Source organism: Pyxicephalus adspersus, chromosome 2, assembly GCF_032062135.1.
Source record: "Pyxicephalus adspersus chromosome 2, UCB_Pads_2.0, whole genome shotgun sequence".
Lineage (NCBI taxonomy): Eukaryota > Metazoa > Chordata > Amphibia > Anura > Pyxicephalidae > Pyxicephalus > Pyxicephalus adspersus.
Genome location: NC_092859.1, coordinates 53,242,327 through 53,263,220, shown reverse-complemented (window position 1 = coordinate 53,263,220; position 20,894 = coordinate 53,242,327). Strand labels below are relative to the sequence as shown.

Here is a 20,894-nt window from a genome sequence, read left to right as displayed (position 1 = left end):
GGTGGGGCTGGACTTTGCAGCTCCCATACCAGAAAAGGAGGTAGGTATTGTTGATGCGGCTAAGGAGGAGGTATATGTTTGTTTTGAGGGGCCTCTGGGGCTCATGTTAGGTCAGATGTAAGTGTTTTTGAAGGCTGAGTATGTGGATGTTTTTTACAATTACAATCTTAACTTTTTCTTTTCTTTTAAAGCCTCCATAATTGTCTCAGTATCCCCTTTTTACCCACAATTATGTGTGAGGAAAATATTATGGTAGGAGCTGTTTATATTTTTAATTGAACACAGATTCCACTAATTCTTTCAATTTAGAATAACTTTATAAGTGAACAATTATATAGTAAATCTCCTCCATAGGTCTATAGATATCTGATCTGATGTCACCATAATAAGGAACTTAAAAAACTTAATAATTACATTAATACTTCTAGCACCTATACACCTCTTTAGAATCAAGCCAAATTTTTAGTAATAATTGTCTCAGTACTTAGGATAACATATTAATACTTTTTTGTGGGGGGAGGAGGGTACTTACAATGCTTATTTTGGTAGTATTACATAGGAGGATAGGTATGTTGAAAAAAAGACAGCCCAGTAAGTTCAATCACTGAGGAAAAACACACCAGAAAACTGTATATTTGATTGAAATAATATTTATGAAAAGCAAAATTTAGTATTCTGCTAATTGTCCTGTTAGATTGAAAATAAAAATACATTTCTGGTATAAAGTCATTGACAAATAGTACATGATAGTTTGTGTACTTTTTTTTAATACCGCAAAACAAAAACTAAAGAACAAAATGTTTGCATGTAAATGGTTATAAAATAGAACACATATCGAACAACTGACTTTTATCATCACAAAAATACACAATTTGTCATTTTCTTAAAACTGTTTCATTTTTATATTTAGATTTTTAAGATATATTTTATTTTTTTATAGAAAATATTGTTATGATGTACAGTTTCAGAGCACACATTAAATTAACAAACCATTTTTCTTTAAATCTACAGCATATACCAGTAGGTCCTGCAAAATTGGAAAATAGATATTGAATATAACTGGGCATTTTCAAACTTTCACGTTTATAATATGCATATAAATCATAGAAAGCAGTGCTTAGCAACAAAAGCGTTAATGAGTCAAAATTCAATAAGTACATTTTAAGATGAACAGTGGACATTTTTGAATGCACAGTAAAAATAACATACTGTATTTTCTTATACAGTAGCATTTTTTAAAGTAACAAATCATAGATGAAGGTAAAGAGTAGTATTATGGTTTCTATGCCAGTCACCCTTGCATTACAATAGTACTGTTACATAGCATTTTATATTTAATTCTTTAACTCTTCCTATAAAATCTAAAGAACATGATAATTGCTGATAGAGGTAAAGTAATATATTTGTTGGTCAAAATCTGTTTTTAGGGACATTTGTTACTAACTACTGACAACTAAAGAAAGAAAAAATTCTGAAAGTAGGTAAGATAAAAGTTGGGGGATAGAGTACACCAATGGTTCCCTCTTTGGTCTAGTTTGGGCAATAGCTGCTGTGTACAGGGAAATAGTTACTTATTGGAGGTGAGGGTTGTCCAATGTGATTTTTGCTCCTAATTTTGCCTCACAAGCTTAATGTCAGCTCGATGAAATTTACCCAAGGATCTCAGAGTTTCAAAAATATACAAACCTTTTCAATATACATTTTTTTAAATACTTTTTAATTTTTCAATTAAGAAATGTAGGCAAAATAGTTTTAATAGTGGTTCCTTGAAGCTATGAATGTAAGTTTGCAGTGTTGTCGTGAGCCTCGATCTTTCCCATCAATAAGAAGAAGCGGAGTGCTGCGGAAGAAGTCGATGATTTCAGGCACAGAATTAAAAGTCTGCTGGATAACAATAAGTAAATGTTTAATATAAATCTTGCAAAATATTTTTAAATATTAGTACAGTTTATTATACTTGTATTTCCTCTTAAAACATAGAAAAGTTATGCATACACAGGTCAGGTACATGGATTCTTTCTACACTACATTTTTTTTAATTTTGTCTAATCCTCGACTTGAATAGCAGCCCAATGCACTATACAGAGCCAAATGAAAACACTTTGCAGTGCACCACAAAGCATTTTAGTACAAAAAGTAGTATGTGTATGATTTGGAACCCCAAGTCTTTTGCTGAATCTGATGTGAAATGGGCTGCCTACATTCTGAGCATCATATTTGGTTTATATTTTAGACAACAGAACAAAAGTCCAAATCAGACTTTAACTTCCTTGGCGGTCTAATTATGTCAGTATTTTTATGTAAATTTATTTTACATTGTAGGCCTTTTATTCTTAGGCATAACTCACCAAAATATGTCCAATATTTCATAAATTTAATAATAAACTTTAAATAAAAAAACACAAAATCTGTTAAAAAAAAGGGAGCATAAAAATACTGAAACCTGTAATATAACTGTAAAGTAGCATATATAATATATAAATAATATAATTATATATATATATATATATATATATTTGAGTACTTTGTATTGGATTCAATACAGCTATTTTGTTTCAAATCCAATACAAAATAATTTGAATTTCCAGCCGCACCGACACATGCACCAGCGTCACCGGGAACTCCTGGGGAACGTCACTGCACATGCTGGCGGAAGATCAAGGGAAGAGGACGTGGCATGAGGATGGGATCCGACAGGCAGGATGCCTGAGACCACCGATGGGACCAGGTAAGTGGTTTTTTTTTATGTTTTTAGCTACCCGGAGTGTGGCTAGGGGTTACTGCATTCAGCATGATTTTTTTACTCTGAGCCACACTCAGGATTACCGCTGTTCACTCAAAATGTACCAACATTTTTACAAACAGTGCACTTATTTTTGTCATATTGGATTTATTAAGTATAGAATTTAGTATATATTTATTTATATATATAGTATATATATATAGTATTTAGAATAAAAGCTGATTCACATTTTATCATTGAATCCAACTGGTATTTGTAATTTTACTCTTTTTGTAATTTTTAATTTTAATTTTAATTAAAATTTGTAATTTTACTTAACAAAATCAAGACAATCAACAATTATTCAAGACTTGAATAGTACAAAATGTCACCTAGCAGCCCTCAAAAGTAACCAGCACAATTAGTCTTTTGTTTACTTAAAGCATACCTAAACTCAGAAATTTCAGTTTACATAAAAGGGTGGACAACCCTTTTATGTAAGGTAAAAATTCTGTTTGTTTAGGTTTTTTTATGTGCAACACCCTTTTAAAAAAAAAAAAAGAAAAAAAGGGGGCAGCACTGACCCCTAATTCTCGTTTGCCTGGGTGATTGAGAATGAATGGGAGTGCAAAGCCTCCCAAGATACCTATGTCACGCATCCAAGGAGGCTCTGGGCATGCGCAGAAGGAGCCTTTTCGTGAAAGGAGAAACATTTGCTGATCTAACGCATACGCAGTGAGATCGGCAAGTTTTTTTTCCAACCTATGTCACCTATTCTCGCGCCACGAGTGACATAGGAAGAAGAACTGGGAAGAAAAGGCAAAGATGGCACCGCCCTGCGCGCTCGGAGACGGATGCCGGGATGACGAAGGACTAGATTGAAGACACCTCCGAACCGATCGACTGCTCTGCAGGATTGAAGGTAAGTGTATTTTTTTTTTGTTTTAGGCACTTTTGAATTTAGTTCCTCTTTAAGTGCCATTTTATGGCCGATTTGTCATCTAGTATGTCCCAACCTGGGCTGAACCATATTGTGATAAATTTACTCAGCACTAGTCTTAACCATGCAAGTTTAACAGCTATAGCTAACAACTTTTAATAATATATAACAATGTTAATAATAATGGTTCTGCTGGATGCCTGGAAATTATAATCATTTTCCTGTCAATTGTTTTTAGAATAATTTGGTTTTACCCTGTAAGCATTTCCTTTTAAATTACATTTTTAAAACATATTGGTAAAATTTTACCTCCCTTTTTTGTTGCATTGGTACAAGAAATTGGGAATTAGAATATTCCATGGTATAGGAAAATAAAACAATCAACAATAAAAACATTAGAATTTCAAATCCTTACTTTCTTAAATATGTGTTTTGTATACATATTTATAGAGATTTACCTATACATTCTTCACGATTGGGCATTTAGAGCAACTAATCCTCAGTAGGCACACTAAAAGTTGAGCTACAACCTACAGTACAATACAAGGGAATTACACATCTGTTTTAAGGATACTGCCTAAACAGGGGGTAATGACCATGTCTTAAGAATGATAAAACTTCGCAGTCACTTGGCAGGAAAAATGACCCTGTTTTCATCGGGTGTTTGCTAAGTTAAATCGAAATGGAAAGAGAAAAGAACATAGGGGGGCTCAAGTGTGAACACTAGTGAACCTAGAGAGTGCCCAGCCTGAAGCAAATATACTACCTGAAAAGGTAGTAGAAGATTACCTGATTAACCTGAAGATTTTAAAGTGGGTCCTTTTATGGTGTTTACATCATTTTATATAATATTATAATAAAGTTTTGTACTTTTTAAATATTTCCTTGAGTGCCACTTTAAAAGCCTTCTATCTTGTCCCCCTTTTCAGGCAGGTGTTTGCTAACCCAACCTATCATAGTTGGTGAAGGTAAGATCTGTGCACAGATTGACATGTTTCTTATGTTTTAAAGCTAAAATACTGAAATTCAATATTGTATTTCATAAAATTTAAAACATACTATACCTCATGTCCTCCTGATCCTAGAAGGTATACTTCACTTTGGTGGTTGTAGCGAATTCGCACATTGTAAACTTTATTTTTATAAAGCACCATAAGAACATATGGTTGTGAGACTGATAGCTGGGAGCAGTTTCTGACCAGAAATGTGCCATCCTATAAGAAATATAAATTTTACAAGGTTCTTAGTTATACAAAAGCTTATTAGGAGATATGCTTACATAACTCATCAAAGTGATATAAAGGGGTAAAGCCCATTGATGGAATATATCCTAGCATGGTATTATCTGCAAAAAGTTCAATAGAAGCATCTGGAGCTTTATGTGGAATTCAGAACTGCAAGTAATTGAGAGCAAGAGGAGGGAGCCTATGTGAGGTGGATTGTAAAATCTAGAGACAAACTTTTTTATAGGGGTTCCAGCAGAGCTCCTGTAAGAAAGATTATTGAGGCATACATCATGTTTCAATATATGTATTGCTTTGTAGAATTAGACATGTGTTAACAAGTACATAACTAATATTCTGCTATTCTTTGATCCAATGCACACTTAAAGCTGACCTATCAGCAGGTAGATAACCCTTTTTTATAAAATAAAAATTAACTTTTTTCCTTAAGTGCTTCTTTAAAAAAATAGAATGGAAGCCCGTCACCTTTCGTCTTTTCCTCTGCGGCGGTAAAGACTGTATGGGAGTGTTAGCGAAGTCTCCTGGAACACAAGATGTAGGTGTCCCAGGAGGCTTTAGACTGCTCCCTTTGTGCATGCCCAATCTCACGCATACACAGTGAGGTTGACACTTTTTTTAATTTACAAGAGGATACTTCACCTGAACTTGCACCTGTGTAGTGGAAATTTAGGTGAGACAGGCAGAAGAATAAAGAAGAGGGAAGAAGATGGCGGTGTCTGGAAATTCCTTAGTGCCATTACTAAGGAGGATGCCAGGATGACTCGGGACTGAATCGAGGCCAGGTGTGAAAAGATCAGGGCTCTGCAGAAGTACAATGTGATTTTTTTATTTTTATGAAAGTTTCACTTTAAAGCAGACCTAAACTAAATTTTTTACTTTACATAAAAAGGTAGACAACCCTTTTATATAGGGTAAACATTTCCTTCTTTTTAGGGGGGGCTTAAAACCCCTCCCCTTCTGACAGACAGAGATGGGAGCACAGAGCCTCTTGGGATACATACGCCATGCATCCCAGGAGGCTCCTGGCTGCTCCTGCTGAGCATGCCCAATCTATGAAGGAGAAGAAGCTTCGATGGGGAAAAAGAAAATGCCAATCTCACGCATGCAAAGTGAAATTGGCACTATTTTTTTCCCCATTTAACACAGGCTAAGATACCCAATCTTGCACTTGCACAGTGCGAGATCAGGTGACGTAAGCAGAAGGTGGAAGAGGGGCAAAGAGCACTTCCTCTGCACCAGGCAAAAGGTGGGATGGCGCAGGACCTGATCCAGAAAACCTTCATTGGGATTGACGGATCTGCAAATGTAAAGGTGTGAGTTTTTATTTTTTAGTTTAGTTCTGCTTTAAGGAATGCTACCTATCTTCTAATCCATCACTACCCAATATACATTGCATAATTAAAGGCATAGTAGAAATATGCTAAGCAAATGCAGAACTTCACAAGAGAGAACCAGTATAACAAAATGTTAACCCTGTCCCGTTTTTTCTTCAAGGACAGCTATTTGCATAACCAATAAAAATGGAGTTAGGTTAGAGTTTATGTAATCCATACAAATAGCTACAGTCAGCTTTGATGCCTTCGGAAATTGTGTGTGAAGTTTGTTGCTGGGCTTTTCTTCCAGTCTAAAACAAACAACAAATTGTATAATGCAGTAAATAGAACACCTGAAGCAGGATGACCCTAAATGCTGAACACAGGATGGCCTTGAGGGCTGAGAGAGACCCTTACAAGTAGAACCAGCTTGAACAAGATCCAAGATGGTGGACAATCATTTTGTCCCAAAAATGTTAGAAATTTTCTTTATCCTTACCATTAACTGTTTCACTTCAAAATGTCATTTAAACTGTTGATATTTATAGTTTATGTTAATTAGGACTTTGTATGAAGTGTTGTTTTCTGTTGAAACAATAATATATCTAGTTATTCCTAGTTTGGATCTACTGTGTCATGACTGAGGTCTTACACTTAGGGTCGCACAAAAAACCAAGCACACTCTTACATGATTGGCTGAACACGTTTAAACAATTATGATGGTGTTCACCTCATCATTGTTTTCATTCGTTTAGCCAGTTAAACTCACTGTTCAAAAAAAAAAAAGCCTACAATACTGCATAGTGCACCAGCAATGTATATGATGGGCAATATTTAGGGGGTAGTTCTTGTCTTCCAAAAAGTTTTCCCTGCATCATCAGTTCACTCTAGATTTGTATATTTCCCCAAGTTTAAACAGAACTAGTTCACTATCCCTTAGTTCCAGCTGAGTGCACATTGATATTTATTGCCCTGCCATCCCCTCCCCAGGTTCAACTGATATCCCAAATTCCTTATACTCTAATAAGTCCATCCATAATCAGGGCCCAAAGCACTTCTATTTAAACAGGCAAAGTTACGTTGGGACCCTGGTCACATGCTCAAATCTTAAGTGCCAAAATTATAAATTCAATGGGAATTAATCCAGGGAATTGACACAGGCATTGAAATAGGAAATCCTGCCTTTGGACTGATTTATCTTTCTGGATTCTAGCTCATCCTCTGCTGCTGCCATTTTGAACTGGTATTTCATCAAACCATCTCTTTGACTGAATCATCACCCCCCACTCCTGGAACTCAGCAAGTTTACAAGCCTCACTTGAACCCATATTACTGGACTGCTTCTCTTGGACTTCAGTTTGCCACATTGTTTAATGTACGCATATGGTTCGCAATTATCTGTAAAAATGTATGTCCTACCCAGTCTGATAACTCATTGTCTCTCTGCTCCTTCACTCTTCTTATTTCTCTGTCTGTGATCCTGCACCTTTTTACCCCACTGATACTCTCTGGTGATCCCACCCAACCCACTTTACACATACCCCTAGACCTGGCAACAAAGTAGGGGGTGGTGTGGGTCTCCTTCTCTCACCTAACTGTACATACAGAGTCCTTCCTACCCAACCCTCCCTCATTTTCACCTCTTTTGAAGTCCACTCTGTCCGTCTCTTTAGCCCCTTACCCTCATTGTTGCTGTTGTCTACCGCCATCCTGGCCCAGTATCACAATTTTTTGATAACTTTGCATCCTGGCTTCCACACATTCTTTCCCATGACCTGCCCACCCTCATCCTTGGTGACTTTAATGTTGCAATGGATGAGCCCTAACTTCCCGCCTCGGCCAAACTGCTCTCTATTACCTCCTCATTTGGACTCACTCAGAACATCAATGGCCCCACACACATAGCCAGACACACTTTAGACCTGATATTTTCTAAACTCTGCAATCTCACCCTCCTTGACAACTCACCATTTCCTCTTTCTGATCACAACCTTATCACTCCAACGATACCCACCCCTTCCACCTGTAAATCATCATTGGCCTCCCTCAGCCCTGTTACTGTGGGCGAAGTCTCTTTTCTTCTCTCAATATCTCCATTTACTACCTGTCGGCTTGACCAAATTCCCTCTAATCTACTCCATTCTTATTCCTCCACCCTGGCCTCTGCCCTTACCAAACTTTTCATCTTCCCTTTCTACTGGTAAATACCCCTCAGCTTTGAAACATGCCATAATTTTCCCTTTCCTAAAGAAACCCTCACTGGACACCTCCCTACCCTCTAACTTCCGTCCTATCTCCCTTCTCCCATATGTCTCCAAACTTCTTGAACGCCTTGTCTACAAAATACTCACCGATTACCTGACCACCAACTCTCTCCTTGACCCTCTCCAGTCTGGTTTTAGAGCTGCCCATTCCACTGAAACAGCCCTTACTAAATTGGCCAATGACCTCATCAGAGCCAGTCTCAAGACAACGTTTCCCTGCTCCTATTCCTTGATCTTTCCTCTGCTTTCGACACTGTTGATCACCCCATTCTAATACAAATCATGCCCTCGAATGGTATTAGTGACACTGCTCTCTCTTGATTTGCTTCCTATCTGTCTGATTGCTCCTTTCAAGTTTCTTTCAATGGTAACTCCTCCTCACCCACTCTCCTCCCTGTTGGTGTTCCCCAAGGGTCAGTCCTTGGACCGGTTCTCTTTTCTCTGTACACCTCCTCTCTTGGTAGTCTCATATCCTCCTTTGGCTTACAGTACCACCTGTATGCTGATGACACTCAAATCTATCTGTCCACCCCTGACCTGTCTCCCTCAGTCCTGGATAAGGTCTTATGTTGCCTGTCAGCTATCTCATCATGGATGTCTGACTGATTTTTGAAGCTCAACCTGGAAAAAACAGAACTCATCATCATCCCCCCTCAAATTCCAAATCTCCCCCTGAGATATATCTAACTGTTAACAACACTGTTATTTGTCCCTCCCCTCAGGCACGTTGTCTTGGTGTCACCTTTGACTCTGCCCTCTCATTTACCCCCCATATTAAGAACATTTCCAGGTCCTGTCACTTTCACCTACACATCTCCAAAATGCGCCCCCACCTGTCCCCTGAGACCACCAAACTCCTTGTACATGCTCTTATCATCTCTCGTCTGGACTACTGTAACCTCCTTCTCAGGTATTCCACTAACCCGGTTCTCACCTCTACAATCTATTATGAATGCTGCAGCCAGACTCATCCATCTTGCCCACCGCTCCACTTCCGCTGCATCACTTTGCAGATCTCTACACTGGCTTCCATTTCACCTTAGAATCAAATTCAAGCTCCTGTGCTTTGCCTTCAAATCCCTCCACAGTTTCTGTCCTACTTACATTTCTGACCTGGTAAAAAAATACTCCCCCAGCCCCTCTCTTTTCTCCTCCAATGACCTACTAATGACTTCCTCACTCATAACCTCATCACACGCACGGATACAAGACTTCTCTAGAGCTGCCCCAACTCTCCGGAATGGTCTTCCTCGTGCTATTGGGCTTGCTCCTACTTTCTGCTCATTTAAAAGAGCACTCAAAACTTATTTTTTCAAACTTGCCTGCCCATCTTCTTCTGTCTTTTGAAACCATCATTACTTCCCACCACTACATATCTCCCATCCTATTGTGTGTAAATTCCCCCACCTACTAGATTGTAAGCTCTTCAGGGCCTCTCCTCCTGTATCACTGTCTGTATTAGTCTGTTTTTTGCAACCCCTGTTTAATGTGCAGAGCTGCGTAATATGTTGGCACTATATAAATCCTGTTTATTATTAATATTAATAATAATAATAAGCTTGCAAAGTATGAGTTTTAGTGATCCAAAGAGCAACCAATGAATAGTGTCTTTTTGTTGCTCTATTAAGAAGTGCTGTTTAGTGACCCCCTATACAGGAGGGAGCCCCTGTTGGTTTTAAAAATTTCTAGCATATAGAGCTCCAATGAAGGTGTTAATGGACACTTTATAAAACATAAAGGAACATAAAAGCTTGTTAAGAAAGTGCCTCTGTCTTTGCCATAGATCCTGATGTATAACTTGCCTGTTTGCCACCAATTGATACGATATCATGCTTGAACTCTTGAGAACAGATTTGTCAATAAACCATTTATTCTGTTATTACATCAAAAGTGTTGTGCGTTCTTTAAATATTCATATCACACAATGGGGAGGTTTGGGGCAGTTCTGTCTATGCCAGGTCCTGAAAAGGAGCAGTATGGTAAGGAATCTGAGAACAGAAGACAAAAGATATCATATGGAGTGGATTTTATGTGGGATTTTAAAGGCACATAGACACATATTAGGTAATGACCAAAACAATCTTTTGTTGATTAAAAAAGAAATATTTTTCTTACAATGGTATTTGATCCATAAAAAACATATACATTTTGACAAGTTACAACCACATAAAACATTCTTAGTATACCTGCAAAGATTTTTCCAATGGAGATCCTAGTACACTATCAACACTTGTATATAGATGAACACCAAACTTATAAATTTTACTCAACGTGTTTCACAGACATATAGCCGCCGCTTTATGCGTTATTACATGGTTGCACATATGCCAAGTACTAAAATAAAACATATAAATATGTGTATGTCAGTAAACTCAGTATAAATATTTAATGGTTTAATCTTACACAAAAAGGTTATTAGGTAATATTTAATAGCATACTTTTTGTCACGGTGCCACAGTACAGGATGGTTGACCTTCCGTGTCACCAGCTCAGTAGGCACAGATGTGCGCAGGGCACAGAGTATATGCAGCAACTGCCAGGTTGGGCACCCCGTGCATGCAGAGGCAGGTGACTACTGACAAACAAGAATAAGACGAGATGCAGGAATGTGAGACAGAATCGAGGTCAAACAAGCCAGAAGTCAGGGCAGGCGGCCAGCCAGAGTAGTCAAGGAACCTCCTTGTTCAGGCAACTTCCTGTTGCCAGTTACTTCCTTTTAAAGGGAAGGTCATGTGATGGATGGGGCCATGTGACCTGCAGACATTCTAACCCACCACCAGAAAGAAAGGAGGCAGTTCAGGTGCTGTTGACATGTCTGCCAGCAGTTGGAGTTCATCTGTGGATCACTCTAGTCCTCTGAGGCAAAGGAGCAGCTGACAGGGAGTCATATGACCTGGACCAGGAAGTGGACTGGGATCCCTGAGCAGGGCAGGTGCTGGCAGCAGGGGAATGCAAGGTGAGTGACACACAGAAGGACACAGATCCCCTGGTCCTGCAGGGATCTGTGACACTTTTTTGCTTTGATCAATCACAATATCTCAACCAATGACTTGAACCTTAGATAAGGGAGGACCAGGAAGCTATTAATATATACCCAACAGTGGTGTTATAGGAGGCAGAACCCTGAGGTGTTGTGGTTTTTCAAATACAGACCTGTATTTATTATATATTTATGGCGCCTGGGTTCTCCCTTGCCTAAGGTTTAAGTATAAAATGTCATTGGTTGCGATACTGTAATATTGGGATTGTTCCAAACAAAAAGTATTTTATTGAAAATTACCTACTTATCTTTTTCTCCAAGATCAAACCCTTATATAATTATACTGAATTTACTGACATACACATATTTATGTTTTTATTATAATACATGGCTTGGTTGAGTAAAATTTGGTGTTCATCTATATACAAATGTCAATTGATAATTTGAGACTCATGCAGATATACTAAAAATGTTTTATGTGGTTGTAACTTTTCAAAATTTATAATATATATATATTAAATACCATTTTAAATAAAATATATTGTTTTTAATCAACACAAGATTGTTTTGGTCGCTACTTTGAGGATATGTGCCTTTAAAATCCCACACAAAATCCACTCTATGCGGTATCTTTTGTCTTCTTATTAAATATATGGGATGTGGCATTATTATGGCTAATGGGGCAAACTAACCTTAATAGATAATCTGAGGACAGAGTTGACCAGCGTGTTACATAGTGGGTTAGGTTGAAAAAAAAACATAAGTCCATCAAGTTCAACCACTAGGGAAATAAACATATCCCAGATTTAAAACCCTATAAGACATAGTTGGTCCAGTGGAAGGGAAAAAAAAACCTGATACAATTTACTTCAATTTACTTCAATAATTTACTTCAATCATTATTAATTTGGGATTAAAAGTACTGTTTCTGTTGCAGATGACACCAAACTATGTAAAAGAAATAATTCCATACAGGATGTCTAAAATCTATATCATTAATAAAGATTGTCAACAGTAAAGGTCCCAACACTGAACCCTGGGGTACACCACTAATAACCTTAGACCATTCAGAGTATGAATCATTAAATACAACTCTCTGGATGCGATCTTTAAGCCAGTTCTCTATCCATTTACAGATTGACTTTTCCAAACCTATTGACCCTAACTTGCATATTAACTGTCTGTGGGGTATGGTGTCAAATGCTTTATCAAAGTCCAAGTACACTATATCAACTGCTACTCCACTGTCTACCTGTTTACTTACCTCCTCATAAAAAGAGAGTAAATTTGTTTGACAACTTCGGTCTTTCATGAAGCCATGCTGACTATTACCTATATAATTATTTTCCAGGAGAAACTAACCGGTCTGTAGTTACCTGGTAATGACTTTGCCCCCTTTTGGAAGATAGGAACCACACTGGCCCTAGGCCAATTCATCGGTACCATTCTAAAAATTAGAAATAATGGCTTTGAAAAGCTCAGCTCTTTGAGGACATGTGGATGTAATCCATCAGGTCCTGGTGCTTTGTCAACCTTATTTTGCCCAACTGTTTCTCAATCATATCAATTTTGAGCCATTGTGACTCATTTTACCTCCCTAGCGTTCTAATTCCGTCCAAATTTCCATGCATAAAGCGTTACATTTTTTTTGTATGGAAATTTATTTTACATTATAGGCTGTAATTCTTAGGCATAACTCACCAAAATATGTCCAATATTTCATAAATTTAATAATAAACTTTAAATAAAAAAAACACAAAAATCTGTTAAAAAAAATTAAAAAAATAGTTAACCATGTAATGTAAGTGTACAGTAGCATATATAATATTTATATACATATATATATAGTATAATTATATATATATAATATGAAAATTTCTTTGTATTGGACTCAGTACAGCTATTTTGTATTGAATCCAATACAAAATATTTGAATTTCCCGCCGATCCGTCCGCCCGCACCGACTCATGCACTGACGCCACCGGGAAATCCGTCTCTGCATTGCACGTCTGGAGATTGGACATCGCCCCAGGACCTGCGGGGTCCAGCAGGATGACGGCGGACAACAACAGAGCAAGGTAAGGTGTTTTTTTACGTTAAAGCTACCCGAGTGTGACTTGGGATTACCGCTAGGGGGGTTAAGGCAGTGACTTTGCTTTTATGAATTTGGACTTGAGCCCTGGCAGTTTCCTTTGTGTACACAGAGCTAAAAAAAAGTGTTTAGTAAATCAGCTTTTTCTTTATGCCCAGTTACCAACCCAGAGACATCCTTTAAGGGGCCTACATGCTCAGATCTGATCTTTTTGCTAATAATATATATTTTTTTAAAAGTTGGGGTTTGCCTTACTTTCCTTTGCAATCTATTATTTTAAAGTTTTGCACATTTTGTCTCCTTTTTACATCTTTTGTTATATTGCTTAAAGTTTTCAAAGATAAAGGTGATCCTTTATTTTTATATTTTTGGAATACCACATAGGTTTTAATTTTAGCCTCTTACCCCTTTGGAATATATTTTTCAGTGTGCTTTTGTAGAACAGACTTGAAACATTCCCGTTTCTGTTCTGTGTTCTTTGAAGACAATATTGTCTCCCAGTCCAAGTCACAGAGAGCAGCCCTTAATATTGGAAAATTTGCTCTCATAAAATTAAATGTTTTTATCTTTCCTGTTTTTGCTTCCTGTTTACAGCATACATTAAATGAAATCATATTATGGTCACTGCTACCCAGATTCTCTTTTATATGCACATTTTTTATAAGCTCTGCATTGTTAGGAAGAACTAGGTCCATCAGAGTATAATTTCTAGTTGGGGCTTCCATAAATTGTACCATATAAAATCATCTTGTATTAAATTCACAAATTTCCTCCCTTTTGCTGTTCCTGTAGTGCCATTACTCCAGTCAATGTCACAGGGTAGTTGAAATCTCCCATGATTAAAACACTTCCACTTTTTGCTGCTTTTTCTATCTGTGCTAGTAGTTGATTTTCTTTTTCTTCCTTAGCACTGGGGGGGTCTATAGCAGACTCCAATAATTACCACCACCCCTTACGAAAGAGTATACCCAGGAATATTGACAGCCCAGTCATGTGAAGAACAAAGCCAGGATTCAGTAATGCCAACTAAGTCATAATGTTCTTCATTCATTAAGGTTTCCAACTCCCCTATTTTGTTTGCCAGACTTCTAGCATTGGTGAACAGGCTCTTTAAACCATTGCTGCATTTACCAGCATTGTTTGTTAAAACGTTTTGTTTTTCAGTACAACTAGTACTGCACAATCCAATGTTTGTAACATGGAAAGCTCAATACCTTTATCCATAACCCTCCCCCCAACTATCCCCAATCCACCCTTCACTAGTGGCTGACCCCTGACTAACCTTTCTGCCACCTTATTTACCTGTCCCACCCACCTCTGTTCCAGTATAAATATCCCTCCACCATTCTCCTAAATCTTTCCCCTAGCACAGAAGACCCCCTTTCATTTAGGTGCAAACAATCTCTGGCATACGGGTTGTACCCCAATGAAAAGCCAGCCCAGTGCTCTATGAACCCAAACCCCTCCTTTTTGCACCAGGACTTAAGCCATGTGTTTAGCTCATGGCACAGGCAATATTTCAAAGAACATATCCTTGGAGGTACTTTCCTTCAACATAAAACCTAGTTTTTTAAATTGATTTTAAGGATCCTCCATCTTCCATCTATCTTGTTGTTGGTTCCAACATGGACCAAGACAGCTGGGTCCTGTCCAGCCCCTCCCAGTAATTTGTCAACTCGGCCCACCACTCTGCCTAACCCTGGCACCAGGGAGAAAGCCAACCATTCAGTTGAAGGGATCTAGGCAACAAACTATTCTATCAGTCCTCCTGATTATAGAATCCCCTATGACAACCACTTGTTCTTTCCTTCCTGCATTTTCCTCCTCTCCCCTACTAGATGGGATCTCCCGGCTGTTAGGGGTAGCAGTAACATCTAGAGTTGCCACTACTGGGTCTGCCACCTGCACATCTTCACATAACTTTGCAAATATGTTAGGGTGCTCAAACACAGGGCTGGCCTTCCTTTTCTGGGTGCCCCACCACTCCTTCTAACTACAGTAACCCAACTCGCTACAGGTTCATCCTGATAAACCTCTCCACCCCCACATCTAAGCCAATAACCAGGAGACCCCTATCAAGGCGATCGACTGATTTCAGTGTTGCTATGCGCTTCTCCAGCTCTCCAATGCGAGATACCAGAATGGCGACTTGCTCACATCTGTCACAGCGGTATTCACCTGGGAACTGTTGCCATGTCAGACTATGCAATGAACCAAACCTTCTACCTTGTAAAAGATCATTATCACCCATGAAGCCTTCTGAAAGAAATAGGTAGTAAATTGAAATGGATTGGGCTGGAACCATGAGTCTAAATATTGGTAGAAAATCACACTGTTTTGGGTGCACTACCTAAATGTGGCCCTGTAGCATGTAGTACCTATCTGTAGCATTGCTGTTGAGGGGTGCTCATGGAGGATATCATGAGCTGAGTTTTTAAAAATCCTAAAGAGATAAGAATTTTCTTACCAATTCATCCGTTAGCCTCCATGTATCAATACAAACCAGTTTGACAACCCTACTAATACTTTCACTTTTAGTTGTAATTTCATTTAGATAGTGTTTTTAGTTCTGAAAGAATAAAGGCTGCTATGTATGAAAAGGTGAGCCCCAGAGATTTGTATGATGAATGTAATCTCTCTGTAGGTGGATCCTGCAGTAACAAAGATTAAGATGTTATAGGAAGTGCTAGCATCATTAATGATGTTAGATATATATACAATCACGACCAAAAATATTGGCATGCTTGCATTTATGTCTGAAAATGCACCACTTCTCCCAGAAAATTATTGCAATCAAAAACAGCAGCTGGGAGAAGGAACCCTTCAAATCTGAGAGACCTGGAACAGCTGGCAAAGGAAGAGTGGTCTAATATTACAGTAGAGACTTATTGATTGTTACAGAAAGCGATTACCTTCTGTTATTTCCTCCAAAGGGCGTGCTACCAAGTATTACGTTGAAGGTGACAATAATTTTGTTGTGTTCTTCCAGTGTCAACAAAAGAAATAAACATGACAAAACCAGAGTATTTGTAATTACAACCATTTTCTGTGAGAATATGTGCATTTTCTGACATAAATGCAAGGTTCCCATTTAAATAGATTGGTGGGGGAATATTTTAAAAGGGCACCACATCCTATACATATATTTTTTAACCCAATTTTAGTTTTTTCAGGATTTCTTTGATTCAGGTGCTTACCAATATTGCCAAACTTGCATTTATCTTCAATATTAAAATATAAATGATGGATATGTACTAATACAAGGTGTTTGATTGTTTTTAAAGAATCACACAACAAATTCATATGTTATGATTTTAATATCGGAGATAAATGCAAGGTTGGCAATATTTTTGGCCTTGATTGTATATATATATATATATATATATATGTGTGTGTGTGTGTGTGTGTGTGTGTGTGTGTGTGTTTAGCAACATTTTGTTTATCAAGAACATTTTAAAACTGAAGATACACTTACCTGATTTATTGACCTGAGAGCAATTTCTGCATCCTTTCTCGAAATTCCACCTAAATACCATTGTTCTAAAGAAAGATCCTGAAAAAACATATGAAATACTCAAAATAAAAAATACAATTAATTAAGAGTGAACAGCTTAGTGATCAAAAACAGTGTTAGTTCATGTGACCCAACCATATTGATAAATCAACCATCTTGAGCAACTGTTGGAATATGCAGTGATTCCTTTCACAGACTGATAGTGTGTTATTGAAACAGTAAAAAAACTTTGAATACTCAGATTTAGGCTGCATATTGGCCTGATAAACAGTTAACACTGTGTCTCATTTGCCCTTTGTATTTCTCTAGTTTTTTTTGTTGCTTTGTTTAAACCTACTAAATTTGGAGATTAAATTGAAATCTAATAAACAAATCAATACATTTAAAAGGAGAATAAACTATTGCCAAGGCCGCAATTTCTTTGGAAAATCAGGGAAGTTGTGGACTAAAACTTTAAAATCAAATCATTATTTTCAGTTACACACAAGCAACTTTCTCACAAAGTTGCTAAAAATATTCTCAAAGGTGAACTGTTCACACGTTAGAAAACGTCATTATCAGGTCTAAAAAAAGGAAGCGATGGAAGTAGGCCTCACAAAAGACCAACAGACAAAAGTGAATCCTTGACCCAAAGTAAACCTCTTGAATTGAGAATTTACCAAACTTTAGGTAGCAGAGGAAGGAAGGTCATCAGCAGCATAACTACTTTGCAAACAATCAGTGGTAGCAGACATATAAATGTCCATTTTTACATGTTTTCACAAGAGAGCAAAAGGCAGATTCCTCCTAGGCAAGCTTCGCCCTTTGTGGACTTGCGGCTTATTTATCATCTAAGTTGCAGAAGGGAGTTCAAGACAGTGAAGACAATACGTTTCCCATCCCCACGCTCTCTGTTTTCAAACACTATACCTGTTTCTCAGGGAATGCAATCAGTTTGAAAACAAGGGCCCATGAGGTAGAAGATGATATAAGGGATGATGCACAACAATTATTTTATCAAGAGGAACAACAGTTGAGGACTTGATAGTGGCATAAAAGTTATTGACTATCTTTGTTCTCCAGCTGATTCTGCTGGTGCTGATGATGCCCATTGTGGTAGTAGCAGCAATAGTAGCAGATTACTGAAAACCAATGCTCAATACCAGAACAGCCTTTAGACAAGCAATGCTTGGTGGCAAGTTTTTTGGTATATTCAGTGTCTGAGGCAGAGACCCAAGGATGAAAGTGTTCTGGTGCAGACCTAGGAATCGTGTGAAAGTAATGAGGAGGACAGTGTTGGGGAAGTAGGAACTGTGTGACAACACCCATCAAAAATGTATATGCGAAGGCTTTTCATAAAGTTTGCAGGTCTCTAGCATAAACTCTTTCAAAACAAAGAGCTTTAAGCAGCAGCTTCACTTCACCAGGGTAAATTTTCTCAAAAACCTTGCTTTACTATGGGTTCAAGTGCTACCCTGGCTTGCAGAATGTCTTGACTGCCCAATTCAGGAGATCCTACATTGCAAACAAATTCACTTGAAGCCTTATAATAATAGTAAGGTGTACTAATCACAAAATGATATATGACCCATGTCCCAGCTGGAATTTAGCCTTACACTACATATACTGGACCACCTGTACCAAGAAAGAAAAGCAGTAACTATCTTTTTCAGCACAGTACAAAGTGAGAGACCTTGGGTTTCTCTGGCTCAAAGCAATGGCAGCCCACTAGGGATGCCGGTCACATGCTGGAGCCTATGAAAGAGGCAACTACATTGTCAGCCAGAAAAACGGCAGCATCAGTGATCATCCTGCTGATTTTCATGTTAGAAGTTGTGCTGGATTTGATGCAACGGGGATGCACAAGGGCAGGGAGCTAAAAGTCTTAAAAGCACCCAGTTTTTTAACTCCAGATCCTATGGATTAGTGTGCTAACTGGACTTTTGATCAAAATTCTTGTCCACCCTCAAATTTCATGTCTGTTTTCAGTGCAGGAGGTGGAATTGTTGCTGTTAAACAGGGTTTGTTCTCTGCCACTAGTGTAGAGAAATTGGCGTTCACCAAATTAACCAATTCTGAATTTCAGTGTCATGCTTGGAGAGATGGAGCCTCTAGGGAGCACTATGGCTTGCACAGAAATGATGTGAGCCCTGAGAAGGGCCAAGGCACAGAAACTAGGCAGTAATCAGGTCTTCTCCAGAGTCTCTAGTGGTAAGGATGTTGCCCTGCTGGTTACTGCCAGGTTGCGGTCCTTGGGCACACCAGGGTGGGCAGGATGATGCACAGTACCAAATCACTAGGTGGAAGAAATGTCAAGGAAGGCTGGGGTCGAGGCAGGCAGCAAGCAAGAAAGGTCAGTAACAAGCCAGGGTCAGGAACCATAAATAAAACACAATACGGGGGCCACCGCAGACACAGGGAACACAAGAGACACAGCAAGCGACAGGAGACACAGGTGACACAGGAGGAATGGGGAACACTGAAGACACAGAGAAACACTAGGACAGCAAAAGGGAACATGCAGGGAAACACACATGTACCAAATTAAACGCTCAGCAAAGAAAACACTCAGAAATGCTCAGCAGAGCTAGTGGACTCGGCACTAGTGGAAACATGTTGCACAAGTGCTGTGTCTGAGTTAGCTAAATAGCCAGAGATGATTAAGAGGTTATTTCTAGACTGGCTGGAGGGATAGGGGAAACTGATAAAACTTGGGAGAGCAAGGGCGCTCCGAGTCAGAACGGCCCACATGCATCAAAAAGTAACATCAGTTTTTACTTCCCATTGTGGCATAAAAAATCTGCCTTTTTTAATGTGCAATAAAATGTAAACAAATCATAAAAATGTATTCAGACAGGTCTCACACTGCTCCCGATTGTTAAAATTGGCTAAATAAATCTCCCCTAGTTATTTTCAATTCATAATAAGCAAATTAACCATAAAAAAATCCAAATTCTGGCTTTGACATTCCATACCCCACTTCAAAAGTTAAATACTTACTTAGGTCCAGGGAAGCAGACCTAAACAAAAATGTGCAATGCGGAGTAACCTTTCTGCTAAAGTAGTTTTAACTTATTATTGGAGTTCAGCTTAGCATCAAATGAAGCTGTGACTGTTATTCTCTTAATGTTTTTATAAGGTATTATCTCGTCTTACATCATTCTGGTGTGAATTATTGAAAGGACTTGGAGCTGGTGGTCTGGTATTGCCTTCAGAAGGTGACTTGTAGACTGGAAAAAAGTGTAGATAAAAATAAATGTAGATAAAATTAAAAAAAATACCTTGTGTGTGTTCTGCCATGTTTATCCACATAAAAACAAATAAAATAGTATACCTCTTAGTAGGTGATTTCTCTACCATTGAACATAACTTTTATGATAATATTTTATTCTTTTACCATGTTTCCCCGATGATAAGCCATCCCCATAAAATAAGGCACCCCCCCCCCCAATTTTGCCCAAAACAAAAAAATAAAGCACCCCCCAAATAAGACACCCCCCTATACCTGCGCCTGAAAGAATCTCCCATTCGGGTGGTACGGTGGGTAACTGTGTGCCTCTGTGTGACTCCTTGGTGCTGGCTGCAGTGCAGAGCGAAACAGAAAGTAACTTCAAAGGCCGCGCACGTGCCCGCGACTCCGCGCCAGGAAGGACAAGCAAGCTGCTGATCCCTGCCCTAACGGAGTCTGTTACCCGGCCGTACGGTAAAAAAGTGAGTCAGTGAACAGAAGGGGACAATGAAAGGCACATGAGTGATAAGAAGGGGACAATGAATGGCACAGAGTGATCAGAAGGGGACAATGAATGGCACAGAGTGATCAGAAGGGGACAATGAATGGCACAGAGT

At 38.5% G+C, this 20,894-nt stretch overlaps 1 protein-coding gene across 1 annotated transcript in view; it reads right to left on the bottom strand.

Annotated features, from left to right (window-relative positions):
• Nucleotides 1–634: 634 nt before the first annotated feature.
• LOC140322411 (lymphocyte cytosolic protein 2-like) overlaps nt 635–20,894 on the bottom strand; it is a 63,274-nt gene continuing 43,014 nt past the window's right edge. The window contains exons 13-16 of the mRNA XM_072398982.1: nt 20,205–20,278; nt 17,031–17,108; nt 4,727–4,876; nt 635–1,884 (exon numbers count right to left, since the gene is read on the bottom strand). Of these exons, the coding sequence (XP_072255083.1) occupies nt 1,753–1,884; nt 4,727–4,876; nt 17,031–17,108; nt 20,205–20,278 (434 nt within the window). The 3' untranslated portion in view covers nt 635–1,752. The remainder of the gene's footprint in view (nt 1,885–4,726; nt 4,877–17,030; nt 17,109–20,204; nt 20,279–20,894) is intronic.